Source organism: Myxine glutinosa, chromosome 6 (assembly GCF_964187855.1).
Source record: "Myxine glutinosa chromosome 6, kmMyxGlut1.1, whole genome shotgun sequence".
NCBI lineage: Eukaryota > Metazoa > Chordata > Myxini > Myxiniformes > Myxinidae > Myxine > Myxine glutinosa.
The window spans coordinates 55,861,031-55,881,168 of record NC_136266.1 but is presented as its reverse complement, the minus strand read 5'-3'; the positions used below and the strand labels follow the sequence as shown (position 1 = coordinate 55,881,168).

General features: G+C 43.8%; 1 protein-coding gene across 1 annotated transcript in view; it reads right to left on the bottom strand.

The window, feature by feature from the left end:
- LOC137429801 (ammonium transporter Rh type B) overlaps positions 1-20,138 on the bottom strand; it is a 102,660-nt gene that overhangs the window by 3,211 nt on the left and 79,311 nt on the right. The window contains exon 9 of the mRNA XM_068120056.2: positions 19,095-19,168. Within this exon, the coding sequence (XP_067976157.1) occupies positions 19,095-19,168 (74 nt within the window). The remainder of the gene's footprint in view (positions 1-19,094; positions 19,169-20,138) is intronic.

Genomic DNA, 20,138 nt, shown 5'->3' with positions numbered 1-20,138 from the left:
GTACACACACTCCCATACATGCTGGGTTCACACACTCCCATACATGCTGGGTACACACACTGCCATACATGCTGGGTACACACACTCACATACATGCTGGGTACTCACACTCCCATACATGCTGGGTACTCACACTCCCATACATGCTGGGTTTACACACTGCCGTACATGCTGGGTTCACACACTCCCATACATGCTGGGTACACACACGCCCATACATGCTGGGTTCACACACTCCCATACATGCTGGGTTCACACACTCCCATACATGCTGGGTACACACACTGCCATACATGCTGGGTACACACACTGCCATACATGCTGGGTTCACACACTCCCATACATGCTGGGTTCACACACTCCCATACATGCTGGGTTCACACACTCCCATACATGCTGGGTACACACACTCACATACATGCTGGGTTCACACACTCCCATACATGCTGGGTTCACACACTCCCATACATGCTGGGTTCACACACTCCCATACATGCTGGGTACACACACTCCCATACATGCTGGGTTCACACACTCCCATACATGCTGGGTACACACACTCCCATACATGCTGGGTACACACACTCCCATACATGCTGGGTACACACACTCCCATACATGCTGGGTTCACACACTCCCATACATGCTGGGTACACACACTCACATACATGCTGGGTACTCACACTCCCATACATGCTGGGTACACACACTCACATACATGCTGGGTACACACACTCCCATACATGCTGGGTACACACACTCCCATACATGCTGGGTTTACACACTGCCGTACATGCTGGGTTCACACACTCCCATACATGCTGTGTACACACACTCCCATACATGCTGGGTACACACACTCCCATACATGCTGGGTTTACACACTGCCGTACATGCTGGGTTCACACACTCCCATACATGCTGTGTACACACACTCCCATACATGCTGGGTACACACACTCCCATACATGCTGGGTTTACACACTGCCGTACATGCTGGGTTCACACACTCCCATACATGCTGTGTACACACACTCCCATACATGCTGGGTACACACTCCCATACATGCTGGGTACACACACTCCCATACATGCTGGGTTTACACACTGCCGTACATGCTGGGTACACACACTCCCATACATGCTGGGTTTACACACTGCCGTACATGCTGGGTTCACACACTCCCATACATGCTGTGTACACACACTCCCATACATGCTGTGTACACACACTCCCATACATGCTGTGTACACACACTCCCATACATGCTGGGTACACACACTCCCATACATGCTGGGTACACACACTCCCATACATGCTGGGTTTACACACTGCCGTACATGCTGGGTTCACACACGCCCATACATGCTGTGTACACACACTCCCATACATGCTGGGTACACACTCCCATACATGCTGGGTTTACACACTGCCGTACATGCTGGGTTCACACACTCCCATACATGCTGTGTACACACACTCCCATACATGCTGGGTTCACATACTCCCATACATGCTGGGTTTACACACTCCCATACATGCTGGGTTCACACACTCCCATACATGCTGGGTTTACACACTCCCATACATGCTGGGTTCACATACTCCCATACATGCTGTGTACACACACGCCCATACATGCTGGGTTCACATACTCCCATACATGCTGGGTTTACACACTCCCATACATGCTGGGTTCACATACTCCCATACATGCTGGGTTTACACACTCCCGTACATGCTAGGTTCACACACTCCCATACATGCTGGGTTCACATACTCCCATACATGCTGTGTACACACACTCCCATACATGCTGGGTACACACACTCCCATACATGCTGGGTTCACACACTCCCATACATGCCTGGTTGATATTTTTACCACATTGAGTACAATAGCAGTGAACTACCCTCATCATTGTGATAGAAAGAGCTGCATTGTAAATAACGCTTACACAGGACTGGGCTGGATACAATCTTTCCATACTTTGGAGGCCTCTTTGTATACATTTAAAGTTTGGATTAGGGCATGATTAACGGGACTTTCAGGCATTTATCAGGAGGAAAAACAACCAGTATGTGGCATTATGGGACTTTTTGAACACTGCATCAGGCCTTGTTTTATATTCGGTAAGGTTTCAGATCTTTATTACATAATTAGGCTTTAGACCCTGTATTCGGCCTTTGTTTTATATTCGGTAAAGTTTCAGGTCTCTAACGCCATTGAGAATCTGTGGAAAGACGTGAAGATTGCTGTTCATCAACGCTGCCCATCCAACTTAACAGAGCTTGAGCAAATCTGCAAGGAAGAATGGGAGAAACTCCCCAAACCCAGATGTGCAAAGCTAATACAGACATACCCAAGAAGACTCGACGCTGTAATCGCTGCCAAAGGTGCTTCTATGAAGTATTTACTCTGGGGGTCGAATACTTATTTAAATTAGATATTTCTGTGTTTCATTTTTAATTATTTTGTAAACATCTCTAAAAAAAATCCACTTTGCCATTATGGGGTATTACGTGTAGATCAGTGACAAAAAATCTCAATTTAACCTATTTTAAAATGAGGCGGTAACACAACAAAATGTGAAAAAGTTAAGGGGTGTGAATACTTTCTGAAGGCGAAGTAAATGCGAGTTGCACAATTGTGTCTGAACGGGGTAAACGTCATAAACGCAGCACATACAATGCTGAATGATTTTTCTTTTAAGAGCTCTTGGGTCGAGACATTGCATGCAGATGTCTAAACATATCGATATTCACACAATTTTGAGTTATTTCCATTTTTTTTGTGTACATGGGGTGGTCTATCGGGTCAGAGTTCACACACCCACCTGAAAGTAAAAAACAATATAACCACGAACTATTTAGTCAATTCTGTCAAGATAGAATGATCTTTTCGTCGATTTACTTCATCGAGAAGCCTTAGCAGTCTGAACAGTTAATTATGCTGCCAAAGGACATCCACAGCGAACCCCATAAATATTTGACGCTCTATTGGGAACAAATTCCCTTACAAACGGAGCCTTGGACTCCTTACTAATGCTTCCACTCACTTTTCATGCACATGTGAGGCTTGCATACGTTCTGCCAATGCCTTGTGTGACATTCCTCGCAAACTCCCTAAATATTCCACAGTCTATTGGGGAATTAATTACCTTACAACAACGGCCTGTTATCTGCTACAACAACAACAACCTGGTTATCTGCTAGTTACGTTCAGCTAGGCTTTATACCCTGCATCAGGCATTTGATTTGTATTTGGTAAGGCTTTAGGTCTTTATTATGTTAGGTTAAGCTTTAGACCTTGCTTCAGGCCTTTGCTCAAGAAGTCCAACAGGACGACGGGACTCTGATGGAATTTCACGCACTATAAATTATGTATATCCTTCCATCCTGTTCAGGCTGCATTACTCATGACCCACCGAGACGGAATAAGGAACGACCTGTCAAGCAACGATTGGGCATATCCTGAACCCCAATGTTTCGTTTACCAATGCTCTCCATGAATATCTTATTTTCATGGCAAAATCACCAGAAGAGAAAGGTCTCGGCTGTGTGGTGGCAAGGAGGCAGACTTCAAAGTTCAAATATTCCACATTCCCCAGGCAGTGATGGTTCTATTGTCAGCTTTATGTTGGATACCTCTCAGTGGGGGCTCAGTGGGGTTTACAAAAATACCAGTTCAGAATCGCAGTGGCAAACTTTCCAAATGCTTGGTAACATTGCTGTGGAGGTTATTTTTAAAATCGTTGCCATGAAATGTTAATATAATTATTCTCTCCAATGTTATGCATTATTTACATAAAACAAACAACCGTGGGTTCGATTTAAATATAGGGACTTATTTAATACTTCAGCTTGGAATTTGGTGAACAAAAGCTAGTATTTAGTCTGGATAACATATATTTGTTATATATGTTGTTATCTGGCTCCTAATGTCTTTGTCTAGCTTGCACATGTTATACGTACAAACTCTTCCAAGAATATTAGTTAATAGCAGGTACCCGTGGAAATTCCACGTAATGTAGAATGTAACTTCAACAATATTATGTAAAAGAATAGTAAAGTACTCAAGTACTCAACCCAAGTACTCAACCTCCCCGACTCCCCAACCACAATTCCTCAGCTTCCAACCCCAAGTCCTCAACCCTCCCCCCCCCCCCCCCCCCTCACCTGACCCCAAGGCTTAAATCCCCTTCCCCACTACAAGTCACCAATGTATTTGGATTTGTCCATTTATGTCAGATATTCACCTCTTTCATCGACAATCTAGATCCTCTATACACCAGTCTTACCACACACCTTTACCTCTGTCTCTCAAGCATTAACTTTCAATCCCTGCCTCTCTAAGCTGTCTTGCCATTTTAGCACTCCTCGCAGCTCTTCCTTTGACAAGAGCTATTACAGTTCTCTATCTCAGATGTCACTGAGCACTTCCATCAAGGTTACAAAAAGGAAGAGACAGTGCAAAACCATGGAGTAGACCAACCTCCATTCTAGAAATATTGAGTGGAGGTTGGTCTACACCAGAGTTCTGCTCTATGTCCCTTCCTTTTTGTAACAGTTTCAGTGATGGACGTGCTGAGTTCGCAACTCCACTCCCAACCCCAAGTCCTCAACTCACTGCCACTCCACACCCAAAGTCCTCAACCCCCACCCTCCCAAAACAAAGTCCTCAACCCTCCACCCTCCACTCACACCACAAGTTCTGAACAAAAAAGCTTCAACCTCCATCTCCCAACTCTATATCCCCTCTGGGTTTGTGCTTTATGGTCCTTGGTCGAGTAGTTAAAGAGAAAATCGTTGGAAAGTCAGACAGAGAAACAAACAAGAAATATGTCGTACATAGCACGATACTTGCAAAATCCCTAAAATAAGCTGTTGGCCTATGATGAGCTCAAAAATAATTGGTGATTGAATTCAGTGACTTGGTATGCAAATGCTCTTATACTTTCAAGTCAATCAGATGAAAATTGAGCATTTTAGAAATTTGGCCTATGTTGACCTTTTGGCCTATGTTGACCTCAAAAATACTTGGTGGTTGAATTTAGTGACCAGATATGCAAATCCTCTTCAAATTTCAAGTTAATCAGATGGAAAATGAGGCTTTTAGAAATCTGGCCTATGTTGACCTTTTGGCCAATGTTGACGTCAAAAATAGTTGTGGGTTGAATTTAGTGACCAGATATGCAAATCCTCTTCAAATTTCAAGTCAATCGGATGAAAATTGAGGATTTTAGAAATCTGGCCTGTGTTGACCTGTTGGCCTATGTTGACCTCAAAAATAGTTGGTGGTTGAATCCAGTGACCATATATGCAAATCGTCTTCAAATTTCAAGTCAATCGGATGAAAATTGAGGATTTTAGAAATCTGGCCTAGTGTGGACCTGTTGGCCTATGTTGACCTCAAAAATAGTTGGTGGTTGAATCCAGTGACCATATGCAAATCGTCTTCAAATTTCAAGTCAATGAGGCGAAAATTGAGGATTTTAGAAATTTGACAAAGTTGGTGACCTTTGGCCTATGTTGACCTTTTGATCCCAGAAACAATAGGCTTTTTGCTTATGACCAACTCTACAATTTGCTGAAGTTTCGTGAAGATCGGTTGAAAACTGTGACATGTAGGAGACTGACATACAGACAGACATACAGACAAACAGAATAACACACAAGACCAACCAATATATTTGAAAAATCTTCGATTTTCGCAAGTAACAACCAAACAGAATGAGGCTAAATAGAAGAGGATAAAATGTTGGTTCAAATCATTTTCAGACTTCACATTGAGTGGCACCATTTTATAATCATGATTCATAATATCATGATTTAATTTTTCATAATTTATAATTATAATTTATTATAATTATTATAATCATAATTTTTTCATAATTTCATAATATCATGATCATAATTCATAATTTAATCACTGAATGATTAAATAAAAATACTTTTACAGACCAGTTTATCAGCACACATTTTTCTACATGAGCGTTATCCCAAAACATATGCATCCTGTTTGTAAGTGTTTGTTACAACACAACTTATCCTTACAAGATTGGCCACTTCCCTGTGATATTTGCTTGAATCAGAGGTTTTTAACGGGAAATCAGCTCAGAATGTCATTGATCCCTCCCTTGCAGTTGGAATTGTTGAAAAACATTCCTATTTTGAAATGATACAAAAATCAATGTATGATTTCAAAAAGAAACTCCAACCAAGTTGGAATTCAAGGATATAAGCACAACGATACTTGTATATGAGTCATTTTGGTTCATCCTATCCGAGCCATTTTCCACTCCTAATTGGAACTTCAATATTTGAACCAATATAATTTTATTTTCTGTACCAATTATATTCTGCATTTAACATGATCTCATTTAACATACACATACACTGGGCCTTTGGCAGACATGGTGATGTGATGGTTACAGCATCCACTGTAGGTCTGGGAGGTTGGCTGTTTGAACTCCGGTCGACTCATACCAAAGACTTAAAAACAAGCTGCTTCCTTGTTTGATGCTCATATTTAAAAAGTATAGAACACGGACAAACAACCATAGGTTGGCAACCATATTACAGGCTCGATGGGTTTCATGGCCTCCTCCTGCGTTTTAGTCCTCCTGTCATTGAAACTCATACTATCCCTTTCAAGTAGACATAAATGTGGGTGTTGAGCTTCTGCGTGTTTCATAAAACCTACTCGTTGAAATCAGAAGTAGTTGCTCATTTGTGATTTCAAAAACTCAGTATAAATTGTGATAGCCAAGTTATTCTCTCAGCAGGAAATTTGATCAGCGACCCGCTACACAGTGGCCTAGGTGTCTACCTGTGAGCAGGATATCTCAAAAAGGTGTGGATGGATTCCGATGAATCTTGGTGGATAGGTTGGGTATGTGGCAAGGATGAATCAATTCGATTTTGGTAAAAATCCGAACTGGGTCCCGGATACGAGAAGTTTTTAATTTTTTTAAAGTGATTCTTCACCATTGAGAGATAGGGCCAACAACTATATACAGTATACAGCACGATATGTCAAAAAGTGATAGACGGATTCGGATAAAACTTGGCAGACAGGTTGGGTGTGTGACAACGACAAATTGATTTGATTTTGTTGAAGATCTGGATCCGGCCTATCAGTGGGATACAGAACGTAAATTGTTCAACCTGGTGGAGTATTGTGCTCTAGTGATTGCCATTCTAGTTATATTAACATCTATGTTGGTGGATATAATGTCACAGAGTAAGCACAATGCGGTGAAGTCATATATGGAATGATACCGGATTATTTTAAAGAGGGAGTAGGCATATTAATCGACGCATAGCAATACTGAACTATTCCGATCACGTGATGCAGAATCATACTTTATTGAAACATACCCTGGTATGATGAGTCGTCAGTCTTGGTTAAATTGTTTATCATATCTTTACTGGAATTTTCTCTCATATCTGTAACACGGATAACCGCATTGTGGTCACAACCTGCAACAAAATCTGGTAACAGGCTGATTGGGAAACACGCATTTAAAGCGCTATTAAAAGATGAACTGCGCAATTGGGAAACACGCATTTAAAGCGCTATTCAAAGATGAACAGCACAATTGGGGAAAAAACGCATTTAAAGTGCTATTTAAAGATGAACAGCGTAATTGTGAAACACATTTAAAGCGCTATTCAAAGATGAACAGCGCAATTGGGAAAAACGCATTTAAAGCGCTATTCAAAGATGAACAGCGCAATTGGGAAAAAACGCATTTAAAGTGCCATTCAAAGATGAACAGCGCAATTGGGAAAAAACACATTTTAAGCGCTATTCAAAGATGAACACTGCAATTGTGAAACACAAATTTAAAGCGCTATTTAAAGATGAACAGTGCAATTGGGAAAAAACGCATTTAAAGCACTATTCAAAGATGAACAGCACAATTGGGAAAAACGCATTTAAGGTGCTATTAAAAGATGAACAGCGCAATTGGTAAACACGCATTTAAAGCGCTATTCAAAGATGAGCAGCGCAATTGGGAAACATATTTAAAGCGCTATTCAAAGATGACAGCGCAATTGGGAAAAACGCATTTAAAGCGCTATTCAAAGATGAACAGCACAATTGGGAAAAAAGGCATTTAAAGTGCTATTCAAAGATGAACAGCGCAATTGTGAAACACACATTTAAAGCGCTATTCAAAGATGAACAGCGCAATTGGGAAAAAACGCATTTAAAGTGCTATTCAAAGATGAACAGCGCAATTGGGAAAAAACACATTTAAAGCGCTATTCAAAGATGAACACTGCAATTGTGAAACACAAATTTAAAGCGCTATTTAAATATGAACAGTGCAATTGGGGAAAAAACGCATTTAAAGCACTATTCAAAGATGAACAGCACAATTGGGAAAAACGCATTTAAAGCGCTATTAAAAGATGAACAGCGCAATTGGTAAACACGCATTTAAAGCGCTATTCAAAGATGAGCAGCGCAATTGGGAAACATATTTAAAGCGCTATTCAAAGATGACAGCGCAATTGGGAAAAAAGGCATTTAAAGTGCTATTCAAAGATGAACAGCGCAATTGTGAAACACACATTTAAAGCGCTATTCAAAGATGAGCAGCGCAATTGGGAAAAACGCATTTAAAGCGCTATTCAAAGATGAACAGCACAATTGGGGAAAAGGGCATTTAAAGTGCTATTCAAAGATGAACAGCGCAATTGTGAAACACACATTTAAAGCGTTATTCAAAGATGAACAGTGCAATTGGGAAAAAACGCATTTAAAGCGCTATTCAAAGATGAACAGTGCAATTGGGGAAAAAACACATTTAAAGCGCTATTCAAAGATGAGCAGCGCAATTGGTAAAAAAACGCATTTAAAGCACTATTCAAAGATGAACAGCACAATTGGGAAACATGCATTCTTGGACACCTCTCACGGACAAATATCCTTTGGAGCGTCGAATTGATGACAAGCTTATAGCTTAGCATCAGTGGGTGCAGAAGACACACTGTGTCCATCCATGTATGTGTACCTGTTCACCTCATCATGCAGCATAAAACCTTCTAATGAGCATTTCAATGTGCTCCGTTGCAACTTGAGTTTTAATGGAGAGCAGTGCATTTTCAGAAGACTTGACCCTTCTTACAAACCACCGAGCAAGAATATTATTTCCCTCATCACTTGTCTGGTTTCCATGTTTGTTTGTACAGTATATATGTGTGGATTCTTCACAGCCACATACAGTAGTTTTGTTCTGATCAGAATAAAGTGTTTCGTCAAGATGCTCCTGACAGGAAAGATGGCACAAGATGCCCTCCAGCCCCTGCAATACCACCGTTATACGTATAACCACCCCTGCCACCACCAACCTGATATAGCCACGTTGGTCATGGTTATAAATGTTAAATATCCTGGACATCGGATCTCTTCTTGACAGGTATGTCGGCAAATTTCAAATGAAAAAAGTTAGGATGTGCTCATTTGGGGGACAGGGGAGGTAGATGGGAAGGAGAGGGGTTGTGGTAGGGATAGAGCATCCTCCCCACCCTATTTGAATGGATGTTTAGCTATGCTAATCACTCATTGTACTGGACACTAACATGCACTACATGACCAAAAGTATGTGGACACCCGAACATCGAACATCTCATTCAAAAATCATGGGCATTAATATGGAGTTGGTCCCCCCCTATGCTGCTATAACAGCCTCCACTCTTCAGGGAAGGCTTTCCACAAGATGTTGGAACATTGCTGCGGGATTTGCTTCCATTCAGCCACAAGAGCATTAGTGAGGTCAGGCACTGATGTTGGGCGATTAGGCCTGGCTCGCAGTCGGCGTTCCAATTAATCCCAAAGGTGTTCGATCGGGTTTGAGATCAGGGCTCTGTGCAGGCCAGTCAAGTTCTTCCACACCGATCTCATAAAACCATTTCTGTATGGAGTTCACTTTGTATACTCGGGCATTGTCATGCTGAAACAGGAAAGGGCCTTCTCCAAACTGCTGCCACAAAGTTGGAAGCACACAATCATCTAGAATGTGCTGTAGTGTTAAAATTTCCCTTCAATGGAACTAAGGGGCCAAGCCCGAACCATGAAAAACAGCCCCAGACCATTATTCCTCCTCCACCAAACTTTACAGTTGGTACTATGCATTCAGGCAGGTAGCATTCTCCTGGCATCCGCCAAACCCTGATTCGTCCGTCGGACTGCCAGATTGTGAAGCGCGATTCATTACTCCAGAGAACGCGTTTCCACTACTCCAGAATCCAAAGGCAGCAAGCTTTACACCATTCCAGCTGATGCTTGACATTGCGCATGGTGATCTTAGGCTTGTGTGTGGTTGCTCGGCCATGGAAACCCATTTCACGAAGCTCCTGACGAACAGTTTTTGTTTTTTTTGTATACAAGATCGAGGCTCGTGTAAGAGCTAACATTAATCACAAAAAAAGAAACTGACATACAAAACATACAATAAATGAAGTGGGAGACCAGATGGGGAGAGAGAGGGAAACACACAAGTACAACAGCAGAGAACAGGGACATCGGGAGATCTGTGGGAGGGAGAGGGCTTGGGGGGGGATGCATGGGAAGTGGGGGGGGGGGGGGGGGAGAGGGGGATTGACGTATAAAACACATGGACACTGCTAGAACTTCCAGGAAAGAAAGAAGTCGGTATTTCAAAAAAAGTGGATCTGGGGTGAATTAACGGGGGTAGAAAAGATCAAGGTTTTGGATGGGGGAACATAATAGATGGTGGTGAACAGCTGTTTTAAAGACCTGGATGGAGGAGTGGGATTGAAGAGAGTGAGAGAGTTTGTTCCAGAGGTGGGAGTAAAGAGGAATGAAAGCGTGAAGGTGAGCAGGGAGTCTTGATTTTGGCAATTTCACCAGAAGAGGGTTGCTGGCAGATCTTATGCGACCTGTAGGAATATTTGGAGGACAGAGCACAGATAGAGCTGGGGGACCTAGGCCGGTTAGGAGTTGGTAGAAGACAGAAAGACCACCTACCTGTCTGCGGTGAGTGAGTGAAAGGCCCTCGGAGTTAACTTCATCGTGGGAGATTCCAATGATTCTCAAAGTGCTATTCCTGGTGCCTGGAAAGCAAACAGCATTGGAGTAACCCCTTGACGTTTCAACAGCGTGAAGCCTAGCTAGGTATGAGGCAGGAGCACCGGCCCAGAGGGGAGAGCAGTATTCCATTGAGCTGCGGATAAAAGCCTTGTATGTGGTGAGGAGCTCAGGTGTACCAAGGAAAGACTTCGCATGATGGAGGATGCCCAGTCGGCGACTGGCTTTGGAGGCCAGCTTGGAAGTATGGTTTTCCCAGGAAAGATCATGGCAGATAGTGAGACCCAAAAGCTTGAGTGACAGAACTTCTTGAAGAGTATTGTTGAGAAAGTAGATGGGAGGGTTGTCCAGACAGTCTTTTCAATGAGACATAGTGAGAGTGTGAGATTTGTCAGGATTGAAAGACATGTTCCACTTGTTTGACCAGTCTGTGATTTTTTTCCAGGTCTGCAGAGAGTGAGGAGGCTGCAGATTGCCGATCTGAGGGATGAGGAATGGAGCGACAGAGAGTGGAGTCATCAGCAAAGAGATAGAGAGGATAAAGAGATAGTGTTGATGTGCTGCCGTTGCTTCCAGAGGCAGTTTGGAACACGGCAGTGAGTGTTGCAACTGAGAACAGACGATATTTACGCGCTATGCGCTTCATCACTCGGCGGTGCTGTTCTGTGAGCTTGCGTGGCTTACCACTTCGTGGCTGAGCTGTTGTTGCTCCTAGACGTTTCCACTTCACAATAACAGCACTTACAGTTGACCGGGGCAGCTCTAGCAGAGCAGAAATTTGACGAACTGTCTTGTTGGAAAGGTGGCATCCTATGACGGTGCCACGTTGAAAGTCACTGAGCTCTTCAATACGGCCCATTCCACTGCCAATGTTTGTCTATGGAGATTGCATGACTGTGTGCCTGATTATATATATATCTGTTAGCAACGGGTGTGGCTGAAACAGCCGAATCCACTAATTAGAAGGGGTGTCCGCATACTTTTGGTCATTTAGTGTAAAATGCTCGGCTGATTTTACAACACGTGTTACCTATTGGCTTTTACTTATATTAGCACATATGAAAGGTAAAAACGAGGACATTGTTTCATTCATTATAATGCATATTATATGGCTATATGTGGACCTAATGCCCAGAGAAGCATCCATAAACTTAGGATGTCATACATATGCAAACGATGGAGCATTTGGGTACATATTATAGGAGAACCAGCCCCAATAGTGTGCAGCAGAAATGCTTCTGCAACATGACAACGTGAGTCACTTTACGTGAGCCAGAATATATCAAACGGCATTGTAAAATTACGATAAATTAACTTCTGCAACCACTTTACAGCTCAGGACTTTCATCATCCAGGTTATGTCATAGAGGAGAGCATTCACACCCCTTGACTTTTTCACATTTTTGTTGTGTTACAGCCTGAATTTAACATAGTTTAAATGGATTTTTTTGTCACTGATCTATACATAATACCCCATCATGTGAAAGTGGATTTTTTTTGACATTTTTACTAAATAATAAAAAATGAAACACAGAAATATCTAATTTAGACAAGTATTCAACCCCCTGAGACAATACTTCAAGACTTCATAGTCAATACTTCATAATCAATACTTCACTCGTCGTTTGGCAGCGATTACAGATTCGTGTCTTCTTGGGTATTATGTCTGTGTCAGCTTTGCACATCTGGATTTGGGGAGTTTCTCACATTCTTCCTTGCAGATTTGCTCAAGCTCTGTCAAGTTGGATGGGGAGCGTTGGTGAACAGCAATCTTCAAGTCTTTCCACAGATTCTCAATGGGATTCAACACTAGGCTTTAGCTGGGCCACTCAAGGACTTTCAAGTTCTTGTTCTGAAGCCATTCCAGTGTTGCTTTGGCTGTATGCTTGTGGTCATTGTCCTGTTGGAATGTAAATCTTCGCCGCAATCTAAGCTCTTTTTCACTCTAAAGCAGGTTCTCCTCAAGGATTTGCTTGTATTTGGCTCTATTCATTGTTCCCTCTATCCTTACAAGTCTCCCAGTCACTGCTGCTGAAAATAATCCCCGTAACATGATGCCGCCAACACCATGCTTCACAGTAGGGATGACGTGTTAGAGGGGTGATGAGCTCCACTGAGTTTCTGCCAGACGCATTGCTCTGCATTCAGGCCAAGGAGTTCAATTTTTGTCTCATGAGACCACATAATGTTTTGCATCATGCTCTCAGAGTTTTTCATGTGCCTTTTTGAAAGCTCCAGGCATGCTGTCATTTGCCTTTTTCTCAGGTGTGGCTTCTGTATGGCCACTCTCCCATAAAACCTAGATTTGTGAAATGCTTTAGAGACTGCTGGCCTTCCCGCACGTACTCCCATCTCAGCCAAGGAGCTCTCTAGTTCTGTCAGAGTGGTCATTGGGTTATTGGTCACCTCCGTCTTGCCCGGTTGCTCAGTTTGGTTGGACGGCCAGCTCTAGGAAGTGTGGCAGTGTTCCATATTCTTTCAAATTCCAAATGATGGAGCTGACTGTGCTCTTAGGAACTTTCAACACTCTAGAAATTGTTTTATACCCTTTCCCAGATATATGCCTCCTGACAATTCTATCTTAGAGTTCTAAGGGACAGTTCCTTGGAGTTCAGGGTAGAGTTTCGTTTCTGACATGCACTGTCAACTGTGGGACATTCTCTAGAAAGGTTTACTTTGCACTCTTTCTAAATCAAGTCCAATCAAATTTTTTTTTTTTTTTTTTTTTTTTTTTTTGTATACAAGATCGAGGCTCGTGAAAGAGCGAACATTAATCACACAGAAAGACAAACTGACACATAAAACATATAACATAGGGAGCGGTAGACAAGATGGGGAGAGAGGGGGAAGGACACAAACACAACATTTGAGAGCAGGGACCGAGAGACATGGAGACATCGAGAGATCTGAGAGAGGGCGAGGGCTTTGGGGGGGGGGGGGGGGGCGTGGGAAGGGGGGCAGTGGGAGAGGTATAAAACATATGGACACTGCCAGGACTTCCAGGAAAGAAGTTGGAATTTCAAACAAGGTGGATCTGGGGTGAATTAGCGGGGGTAGAAAAGATCAAGGTTTTGGATGGGGGAAGATAAGAGATGGTGGTGAACAGCTGTTTTAAAGACCTGGAGGGAGGAGTGGGATTGAAGGGAGTGAGGGAGTTTGTTCCAGAGGCGGGAGAAAAGAGGAATGAAAGAGTGAAGGTGAGCGGAGAGCCGAGATTTCGGCAGTTTAACCATCAGAGGGTTGCTGGCAGATCTTGTGCGACCTGTAGGAATATTTGGGGGACAGAGCACAGAGAGAGCTGGGGGTGCAAGGCCGGAGAGGAGTCGGTAGAAGACAGAAAGACCACCTACCTGCCTGCGGTGAGTGAGTGAAAGGCCCTCAGAGATAGCTTCATCGCGGGAGATTCCAATAATTCTGAAAGCTTTGGTTTCAACAGCGTGAAGCCGAGCTAGGTGTGAGGCAGGAGCACCGGCCCATAGGGGAGAACAGTATTCCATTGAGCTGCGGATGAAAGCCTTGTATGTGGTGAGGAGCTCAGGTGTGCCGAGGAAGGACTTCGCACGACGGAGGATGCCCAGTCGGCGACTGGCTTTGGAGGCCAGCTTGGAAATGTGGTTTTCCCAAGAAAGATCATGGCAGATAGTGAGACCCAAAATCTTGAGCGACAGAACTTCTTGGAGAGGATTGTTGAGAAAGTAGATGGGAGGGTTGTCCAGTCGATCTTTTCGGAGAGACATAGTAAGAGTGTGAGATTTGTCAGGATTGAAAGACATGTTCCACTTGTTTGACCAGTCTGTGATTTTGTCCAGGTCTTCAGAGAGTGAGGAGGCAGCAGACTGCCGATCTGAGGGAAGAGGAATGGAGCGGCAGAGAGTGGAGTCATCAGCAAAGAGATAGAGAGGATTTTCGAGAGAGTCAGAGAGATCATTGATGAAGACCAGAAAAAGCACGGGGCCCAGAACACTGCCTTGGGGAACTCCAGCCTGAACAGGAAGAGGAGATGAGAGAAACCCATTCAGGGCCACACGTTGACGACGACTAGAGAGGAAGTCCGCCAGCCATGCGTGGAGATTTCCATGGATACCAAAGGAGGAGAGTTTGGTGAGCAGAGCGGGGTGCCAGACCGTGTCGAAGGCACGTGATATGTCGAGGGAGACAGCTCTAATTTCCTGTTTGGCATTGAGGACCTCCATCCATTGTTGAGACAGCAGAAGCAGCATGTCCAGAGTAGAGTGACCTGGTCTGAAACCAAATTGATGATCAGAGATCAAGCCATTGGAGAAGAGGAAAGATTTCATATCAGAAGCAATGATGGATTCCATGACTTTGCTGATAATTGGGAGAAGGCTGATTGGTCTGTAGTTGCTAGGATCTGTTTTTGCACCTTTTTTGTGCAAAGCGGTGATGTTGGCTGATTTCCAAGCAGATGGCAGTTGACCTTGAGCAAAAGAGAGGGTGAAGAGAACAGAGAGAGGGTGAGATAGAGCAGCAGAGCAGGATTTTAGGACCCGTGGGCTGATGCCGTCGGGTCCAGTTGCAGAATCAGAGTCGAGGGTTGACAGAAACTTTTCCACCTTGTCAGGAGGAAAGGACACGGAGTCCAGGAGCAGCAGGGTACGACTGGGTATGGTGGGTACAGAGAGGGATGGGTTTGGGACACAAGATTTAGAGGCAAACACAGAGTTGAGGCATTCAGCTTTTTCACGTGCGGAGTCAGCTGTGTAGCCGTTTGAGGTAAGGGAGGGGATGGAGGGGGAACAAACACCAGAAACGGATTTGACCAGACGCCACCAGGATTTGGAAGAGGGAGACAGATAAGAGAGTTCGGTCTTGAGAACGGAGAGATATTGTTTCCTGGCTCTCCTGAGGGTGGACACACACTTGTTTCGGGCTTTGTGAAAGGAAATGAGATTTCCTTCCGTTGGATTTGCTTTCCAGGAGACGAAGGCAAGTTGTTTCTGGGCAACAGCCTCACCACAAGATTCCGTGTACCATGGACGGGAGGAAGGGTATGACAACTGAAGACGAGATGGGATAAATCTGTGCATGAGAGAGAGCAATTTACTTTGGAAGAATTCCCAGGATGAGTTGATGTCAGAGGTGGTAGAGATGGGAGACCAGTCCAGATGATTGATGGCTGCTTGAAGACCGTGCCAGTTGGCCTGAGTGAAATGCCAGACTCGTCGACGCTGAGCAGGCTCCCTGAGGATGGTCAGAGAGATGTCCACTTTAACAAGGACATGATCAGATGATCCGATCGGAGCAGAAGAAGAGCAGCAGACATTTTCAGGGAAGTTAGTCATAACCAAGTCCAGAAGAGAAGATGTTCCGTTGACTGAGATCCGGGTCGGGAAATTGACAGATTGTGTCAGTCCCAGTGAGTCGCAGAAGTCCTTTGCTGAGGAGCCATGGCTGGTGAGAGAGGTACCCACACCCAGCCAACTGGCATGATGACAGTTGAAATCACCACATATGAGGAAGAGAGAGTTGGGATGAGTAGATAGAAGTTGGTCCATATCATCAGACAGCGAGATGTAGATGGAGTCATCACTGTTTGGTGGACGGTACAACACACATATGAACAAGAGGTGGGAGCGAAGGGGAAGCCGTAGCCAGAGGTATTCCTGGGGGTGAGGTGGAGAGAGTGCAGTGCAGGGCGAGTGAGGAAGAGAGTTTTTGATAAAGATAGCAACCCCGCCTCCAGGATGAGGCTCAGGTCTATCATACCGGAGGAGGGAGTAGCCCGGGAGAGATACTATGGAATCAGAGACATCATAAAGGAGGAAAGTTTCTGTTAAGCAGATCACGTCTGGTTTGACAGAAGCAACCTGTATGGAGAGATCAGTTAAGTTTGAACGAAGGCCCCGGATGTTTGAGGTCCATACCGTTAATGAAGAGGAAGGGGGAGCATCAGATACAGAACAGGGGGGAGGAGGGGTAGGGTAAGATGTGGAAGAGGTGGAAGAGGTAGGGAGAGCTGTTGAAGGTGTGTCAGAGATTTCAGAATAGCTTGGAGAAAGGGAAGGATGGGGCGGACAAAAGGTTTGATGGTGATTGGGTGAGCCACAATGAGGTGTTATTTGAGGAGGGGGAAGAGCGAGGCAGAAGGTTGGGGGAGATGGAGGTGAGAGTTTGAAGGGGGAAGAAGCGGGGAGGACGCTTTGAGGAGGGGGAGTGAGCGGGGGGAAATTGAGAAGCAATGAGGGTGGGGAGATTTGAAGGGGAGGGGTGAGGGGGGAGTTTGGGAGGGAAGGGACAAGGGGAGGGATTTGAAAGGGATGGGATATGGGGGAGATTTGGAGGGGAGGGGTGAGGCAGGAGTCTAGGAGGGGAGGGGCGAGGGGGCGTCTTGGCGGGGAGGGGTGAGGGGGTAGTTTAGGAGGGAGGGGGCAAGGGGGGAGATTTGAAAGGGATGGGTGATGGGGAAGATTTGGAGGGGAGGGGTGATGGGGAAGATTTGGAGGGGAGGGGTTATGGGGAAGATTTGGAGGGGAGGGGTGAGATTGGATTTTTGAAAGTGTACGATTTATGGGAAACGAACATTTATTGCAAAATGAGTTTCTTGTGACCTTCGAGTTAAAAATACGTTTAAGGACGCTGGATGGAGGATGGAGTGCAGGAGAGTTTAGGGAATGTAGAAAAAAGGCACTATAGGAGATGGATATTTTTTTTGGGATGAATTGATTTGGTGAGCAAGTCGAAAGCAGCCTTTTAAAGAAGAAGAAGAAAAAGGTGTTATAAAATATGACGGAATACATAACTTGAGGGGAAAGTGTAAACATTGAAGGTTAATGAGTGAAAACTATCTGGGGAAATGGGGGAGAAACACGTGGTCGAAGAACGAACGAACGAATACGAATGAATAAACGAATGAGAACAGAGAAGGAAATGTTTTTTTTTTTTTTGTTTGTTTTTTTGAGTTGAGATTTACACAAGGAAGTAGGCTATGGGTGAAAAGCCTGGGAATACAGAGAACGAAAGTTATTGGATCACAAAAGACGGACCGCTGAGAGAAAAACAAAGCCTCAAGGTTGTACAGTGCACACTGTACAAGGCCTTGCTCGCGACACGGCAAACAGACGATCAATTTATGCAAGATAAACACCGAGAAACAACCAAAGTTGCACACAATAACTTCACACACCGAAAGATAAATACAGTTTCGACAAAATACAATTGTGAACAGACTTAACTTCGAAAAACGTGGAGACCGTGTGGAGCTTCGAAAATCCCTGCCGCCGTCTCCAAGATCTCGCGAGATCTTTTGGCAAACATCCGCCAAAAGCAATTGAATTGGCTACAGGTGGACTTCAGTCAAGTTGTAGAGACATCTCAAGGTTGATCAAACGGAATTGAATGCACCTGATCTCAATTTGTGGTGTCAACGCAAAGGGGTTAAATACTTATTGACTCAAGACATTTCAGCTTTTAATTTTTAATCAATTTGTAAAAAATTTCGAAAAACAAAAAATTTCACTTTGACATTTTGGGGTATTATGTGTAGATCAGTAACAAAAAAATTCTTAATTCAATGGACAGAATAGAGGGAAACTTGAAGAAATAAGGGATGTGGGGAAGAATGGGTGCTCGGATATGATACGTGGCATTTTCAAGATGGATACAGATGCAAACTCTCAGGAAGGAAAAATTAGAAATTTGAAAAGAGATGAAAAGGCCTTGGGGAGCATTAAAGGACTTTCCACATTCCCAACTGAAGAGGCATTCTAAGGAATTTCTGGCCCTTGGCAGGGACTTTGTCACATTAACGTTTTTGTGATTAACTCCAAACCATACATTTTCCACTCTTGTACTTGTTAACTATTTCATTCAATACAGTATGAGCCTCATCTGACGTATTCGGTAAGGATTTAAAGATTAAAGTACTTGTTGTTCATGCATGACAGAATTATGTGACATGCTTTGAGATAAAATAAAATTGACAGTTGCTAAATACTCCTTGATGCCGCCAAACTGTCACTTGATTTGTTACAAGAGCTTTGATGCCACCATATTTGTGGGCAACACTCACCTCCCAATACAGGTGATCACTGAAGCAGTTTGGGTCAGAGGGTTGGCCCCACCATGGTAACCGCAAGATAAAACCTGTAGTGGAGAGAGTGAGAGGAGGGTAAATAGGATAAAGATTCGTTTCTTTTTCTTGCTGTTTAAGTGTTTGCTTATGGAATAAACTTTAAGCCAAAAGTACACAACACTATAACCAAAGAACAAAGTGACCATCACAACTATAAAACAGGTATTTTCGATTTCTGACACAATATTAATTATTATTGGTGCGATTCAAAATATTTTGGAGTGTTGAAACTCCAAAATGCATGACTTGCAAGAAAACAGTATAGTTTAATTGACCATTGGTAGGGCTGACATGATGACCCAGAGGAACGCACACTCGCCTTGAAGCTGTCTAGCCTGGGTTCAAATCCCAACCCAACTGTAAATTAGCTGCCATTTCACAGGCAGGGTGATTCATCAATGTGTGTGCTGTCCCTCGGATGGACTTTAAACTGGGCGTCCTGTCTGCTAGCATGGGTTGGTGGGCGTTACAGATCCCACGGTGTCCTTCGTTAGGAGTAGGCAGAGCTATCGCTGCCACCACGAATACATTGGTAATTACTGCCATAACCAGCCTAATTACTATCCAGAGGACACCGCATCAGCAGCACAGCTGTGCCCTTAGCCAATGGTAGCAATAACATGCAGCCTTATGCAACAGAAGAAGAAGAATAAGAATAAGAAAGCATTGGTGCAATGTTGTCATGTCATGCAGACGACTACCCACATGTCAAATTTAATATTTTATAGTGGGACATAAAAGTGGGCTTAATTTTACACTTATACCAAAGCTTAAACAAACCTGATGCACTGATAACGAAGAAAGAAAAAGTTGGATTGGACCTTTGAAAAACTGCTTGGAGGATCAATACTGCCTGGAGGATCAATACAGCTTGGAGGGATGGTTTTGATCTGCCTGGAGGGATGTTTTCTGCCTGGAGGGATGCTTTTGATCTGCCTGGAGGGATACTTTCTGCCTGGCTGTACAACCCTAACATCCGCC